At 48.8% G+C, this 5746-nt stretch overlaps 1 protein-coding gene across 1 annotated transcript in view; it reads right to left on the bottom strand.

The window, feature by feature from the left end:
- Positions 1–5746, bottom strand: part of LOC308160900 (structural maintenance of chromosomes protein 2-like) — a gene marked incomplete at both ends in the record, with an annotated part of 13302 nt that overhangs the window by 1067 nt on the left and 6489 nt on the right. Inside the window, 7 exons of the mRNA XM_080534830.1 lie at positions 712–923; positions 1511–1661; positions 1971–2079; positions 2218–2259; positions 3685–3802; positions 5109–5268; positions 5643–5746. The exon at positions 5643–5746 is cut by the window's right edge and continues 130 nt beyond it. Of these exons, the coding sequence (XP_080390956.1) occupies positions 712–923; positions 1511–1661; positions 1971–2079; positions 2218–2259; positions 3685–3802; positions 5109–5268; positions 5643–5746 (896 nt within the window). The remainder of the gene's footprint in view (positions 1–711; positions 924–1510; positions 1662–1970; positions 2080–2217; positions 2260–3684; positions 3803–5108; positions 5269–5642) is intronic.

The following is a 5746-nucleotide window of genomic DNA, read 5'->3' as shown; positions in this document are numbered from 1 at the left end:
CTCTCTGTCTCTCTCTCTCTGTCTCTCTCTCTGTCTCTGTCTCTCTGTGTCTCTCTCTCTCTCTGTCTCTCGCTCTCTCTCTCACTCTCCCCCTGTCTCTCGCTCTCTCTCTCTCTGTCTCTCGCTCTCTCTCTCTCCCCCCTCCTCTCTTCCCCCCCCCCCCCCCCCTCTCTCTCTGTAGGGGCCAGGGCCCAGTCTGCCTCAGTGTTGTCCAGACTGCCGGAGCTGAGGGAGGTGCAGGAGCGCTTGTCAGCCGCGGAGGAGGAGCTGAGGAGTCTGGACACAGAGCTGGCCGGCCTCAAAGGCACCGCAGAGAGAGAGGGGGGGGGGGGGGGGAAGAGAGGAGGGGGGAGAGAGAGAGAGCGAGAGACAGAGAGAGAGAAGAGCGAGAGACAGGGGGAGAGTGAGAGAGAGAGCGAGAGACAGAGAGAGAGAGGACAGAGGGAGAGAGAGACAGGGGGAGAGAGAGAGAGACAGAGGGGGAGAGAGAGAGAGACAGGGAGAGAGAGAGAGAGAGACAGAGAGAGAGAGACAGAGAGAGAGACAGAGAGAGACAGAGAGAGAGACAGAGAGAGAGAGCAAGAGCGAGCGAGAGAGACAGAGACACCACACACACAGTTAGATTCTACAAAGACAGTTCTTAGCTTGAACCCCGTCAGAAGGAGGACACACAGTGGCATCTAGTGTGTGTGTGTGTGTGTGTCTGCCTGCCCCCCCCTCACCTCCGGTGAGCGTGCCCTGGGGGTCGAACACGTCCCCCCCCAGCGTGACGGTCCTGGTCATCACCCTGCGGTCGAAGGCCACCCGCTTGGCGTTGTCCAGCGTGTCGCAGACCAGCGTGGAGCCGAACACGAACTCCATGGCCTTCCTCAGCTCCGCCTTGTAGCCCACCAGGGACAGGGCCGTGTGCACGTTGTCCTCCCCTACTGGGGGAGGGAGGGGGGGGGTTAGCAAGATGGAGGGTACTTAAAATGTGGTGTAGTTATTTATTTTATCTTTATCTAACGAGTAGGTCCCTTGAGATTAAAATCAAGTGTACTTAAAATGTGTTAAATGTGTTAAAATGTAGAGTATGTCAAATGGAATGCATTTTTGTTTTTAAGTACACTACAAAAATGTGGTGTAGTTAAAATGTAGTGTCCTTATTTTTATTTTATTTAGTATTTAACCTTTATTTAACCAGGAGGTCCCTTGAGATTAAAATCTCTTTTTCAAGTGTACTTAAAATGTGGTGCAGTTAAAATGTGGTGTAGTTATGTAGCGCGCTTAAATGTGGTGTACTTAAAATGTGGTGCAGTTAAAATGTGGTGTACTTAAAATGTGGTGTGCTTAAAATGTGGTGTACTTAAAATGTGGTGTACTTAAAATGTGGTGTGCTTAAAATGTGGTGTACTTTAAATGTAGTGTACATAAAATGTAGTATAGATAAAATATTGTGTCTTAAAATTAAAATTCCAATATACTTAAAAAAAAGCAGTATACTTAAAATGGTTAGAAGATTTTTGTTGACCTTTGAACCCTTGTAACCAGGGCGCCCTTACCAGGCTCTTGGCAGAGTTGACCACGCTGTCGCTGAGGCTGCGGGCGGAGATCTTGTTCAGGGGGATGATGGTGTACCTGTGGTTCACCTCCCCCTTCTCTAGAAGCTTCTCACCCGTCACCTGGGGGTGTGTGTGTGTGTGTGTGTGTGTGTGTGTGTGGGGGGGGGGGGGGTAAAGAGGGGGAATTAAAATCAGATATTCAGTCTACTATTGAGGACGCCACACACACTCTCTCTCATACACATTCTCTCTCTCTCTCTCTCTCTCTCTCTCTCTCTCTCACACACACACACACACACTCTCTCTCTCACAAACACACACACACACTCTCTCTCTCTCTCTCACACTCACACTCCCCCCACACACACACACACACACACACCGCCCACCCCACCACACACACACACACACACACACACACACACACACCTCCGTGTCCACCACCACGTGGTATAGCCGCCCCCCGGCCACCACCTCCAGCGCCGTGGCGTAGCTGACGTCACTGACGGTGATCAGGTTGGCCAGCACACCCTTCACCCTGCCCCGGTCCCACCCCGGCTCTGGGTCCCTGGGAGGGAGGGAGGGAGGGGGTTAACACACACACAGACCCTTCACCCTGCCCCGGTCCCACCCCCGCTCTGGGTCCCTGGGAGAGGGAGGGGGTTAACACACACACAGACCCTTCACCCTGCCCCGGTCCCACCCCCGCTCTGGATCCCTGGGAGAGGGAGGGAGGGAGGGGGTTAATACACACACACACACACTAGGGCTGCAACAACAAATCGATGAAATCGATAAAAATCGATAATGAAATTCGTTGCCGATGAATTTTTGTCGGGTTTTGTTTCCATAACAAACCTACTTCCTGTTGACGCACGCCACGCTGTCTTGCGGCCGGTGTAGGCATCGCGAATCATAGCGAATCATAGCGCTACCTATGGCCGGAAAGGGCAGAACCTATGACCGGAACCGGAAAAGTGGGAAAATCCGGTACCTACACCGGCGCGGCGGCTACATTTAAATCATGCTACTCAAAAGCCTTGAGAGTGAAGCTGTCTGCTGTCTGCTGTCAGGACATGCTAGTGAGTTAGCTAGCAGGGTTAGCTCGCTGCTGCCGCTAGCTGACTGTCACTATGCTGCTCGTCCAGCTGTAGTCTGCGTAGCTGTGCTGAGAACCAGAGCACTAACTATGTTTCTATAGAGGAGGGTTACAGCTAACTTCCTATTGTTTTATTATATAAGTCCTGCTGGGCTCAGCCCTTCCATGGTCTCCTGCTCTCCATGCAAATGCGTTAGTGTGAGTTCTGGCGAAGCGTCAGCTAAATGACTGTAATGTAATGCGATAGCCAGTGAGTGTTTGCTCGCATTCATGAATTCAATATTGCATGACAAGTGTATTTAGCTAGCTGGCTAACGTCAGTGGTAGAGCAGAGGTGATAAGCTAAAGGCTAGCTAGTGGTAGCCTACCAAGCTACCCGTGAGTTAGAGTGAGGCACTGACTGTAGCCTAGCCTATTGTATGGAGTGAGAGGACGCATTGCATTGTTTTGGAGCATATCTGTTATATAAAAACATTAGTGTCTTGTCTGTAGCCTATATTGCACTTTGGGTTACTGACCTTTACATTAAGCAAAGTTATTACCTAAAACAATGCATGTATTGAGCTAGAGTTCAACTACTTTATTGAAACAATCTACCGCCATATAGTCCATGGCCTGTTGTTAAACCTATTTGATGTAGCAAAGCCTTTTTTATTTATATTATTTATAATTTTGTATTAATACTTATTCATTTTGCACATGTATATGTATAGGCCTGGCTGATTTAGAAAACATAAAATAAAATTTGCAAAATAAATCATTTTTTTCCGTTTTTTTTGGTATCCGATTAATCGAAAAAATAATCGGCAGATTAATCGATTATCAAAATAATCAGTCACCCCCTCACTCTCACACACACACACACACACTCTCTCTCTCTCTCTCTCTCACACACACACACACACACTCCAATCTACACTTTAGAGGGGCACTCACTTCACTACAGACACAGACACACACACTCTCTCACATACGCTCTCTCTCTCTCACACACACACACACACACACACACACACACACACACACAAATCTACTGTCACGTACTTGTAGTCAAAGCGCAGGTTGGGGAAGCGGCCCATGTGTCTCTCGTAGGTCTCTCTGAGCCCCGGGATGTCACGGTTCAGCTGCCTCCTCCTGTCCTGCAGGGACTCCTCCTTCCCATCTGGGGGGGGGGTAGGGGGGGGGTGTTAGTGATGATCAATTTATTTTTATTTTACCATTTTTCTCCCCCCCCCAGACAACAGTCAAAGGCACTCAATTGGCCACCCGTCTCTCTCCCCACCCCAACCCCCCCTCTACCCAGGAGACCCCTGAGAACCCAGGAGGACCCTAACCATAACCCATTGTAAATATGAGCAGATAGCCTCATACACAGAACAGCCAGACAACATTCACAGTGTCCTCCCCCATCAACAGATCCCAGAATGCCGTTTTTTTTAGGGGTGTAAATCACCAGCTTCATCACGATACGATATTATATTGATTTGTTTGTATGACGATACAATGTTTGACGATATCACAATGTCAGTCACGATACGATTTCGATTCGATTCGATTCAAGATCGATATGACGATATGATCGATATGACGCGATATCATATGCCAATCTAACACAATTATCAACTCACAAAAACAACTAGAATATGATTTGACCATTTTATTTGTGAGCTCTTCCAGGTATCCAGCATTTAAATCATATTGTATTATACAGTATTCTTCTGTTACAAAAAGAAAAATAGACCCGTTCACTAGTCTCACAAACAAGAGATATTCAGCTTTAAAACATTAATGTCCTATGAAACAAAACGGCGCGGCCAAGCGATGTCCCCCAGACAGGCGAAGGCGCTGTCCAATCCAGTTGAGAAACTGGACGGGGGCGGGGTGAGCGCGGCCGCTGCAGCGAATGGAATTCCAAAACAAGCGCACCTCAAGCTAAAAAGCGAAAGACAGGACTTTCCTCGTGACTTTTTTAGACGGATTTGGTAGAGGCAACTCATATATAATGGTGACAGTCACGCAGAATGTGCCATTTCAAAATAAAGGTGTATCTTTAAGATGACGATATAGATCGATGTTTTTACATTGCGTCGATGTAATCAGATCGTTAGTCAATGAATCGATGCATCGATGTGAATCGATGTATCGTTACACCCCTAGTTTTTTTTACATAAAATTATTATTACTAACCCTAACCCTATTATTATTATTATTATTATTATTATTATTAGTGCTAAAATGAAAATAGAAGCAGTAACCATCTAGGCCAGATGTACCAGATATGGGTCCAATCTGAAAAGTATTTTCTCAACTCCACGTCCTCTCTCTCTCTCTCTCTCTCTCACACACACACACACACACACACACACCCCCTCCCCACACACCCACCCACCTACACACCCCCACCCACCTACACACACCTCCACACACCCACACCCACCCCCCTCCCCATCCACCCCCCACACACACACCTTGGTATTTGAGTTTGCTGAGCTCGGCCTCCAGCTTCTCCCTGTGTTTCCCGAGGGCCTGGACGGCCTCCTTGTCCTTCTTGTAGCCTCCGTCCATCTTCTTCACCTCCGCCTGCTTCGTCTTCAACTCCGCCTGGGCGTGCTTCCGCTTATTCTGGGCCTGGGGAGGGAGGGAGGTAGGGGGGAGGGAGGGAGAGAGGGAGGTCGGAGGGATGGAAAAGGGGAGGGAAGGAGGGAGGGAGGAGAGGTGGGAAGGGGAGGAGGGAGGGATGGAAAAGGGGAGGGAGGGAGGTAGGGAGGGAGGGAGGGAGAGGAAGAGAGTCAAGAAGTTGTGAGAAATAGACTAGATGTGACATGGTAGAAAGGAATGGACTTTTTTAGTCTACATTTAGTTTAGAGAGAGAGAGAGAGAGAGATGTATATATATATAACTCTATGCAGTCTTAAAAAAAGGGTCCATTCCTTTCCTACCAGGTCAGAGTTCAAAGGTCACAGCAGCTAGCTGGCTGACCCCCGAGGGGGGCTGACCCTTACCTGCTTGGCCTCCAAGTCGGCCTTGCTGATGTTGTTCTTGCAGGTCATCATGTGGCCGGCCAGCGTGGCCTCCTCTCCGTCCTCATTGGTGGAGAGCCCGGTCG

The sequence above is a fragment of the Nansenia antarctica genome (genome assembly GCF_963989245.1).
Source record: "Nansenia antarctica genome assembly, chromosome: 6".
NCBI lineage: Eukaryota > Metazoa > Chordata > Actinopteri > Argentiniformes > Microstomatidae > Nansenia > Nansenia antarctica.
This window is presented reverse-complemented; position numbering and strand designations above follow the sequence as displayed.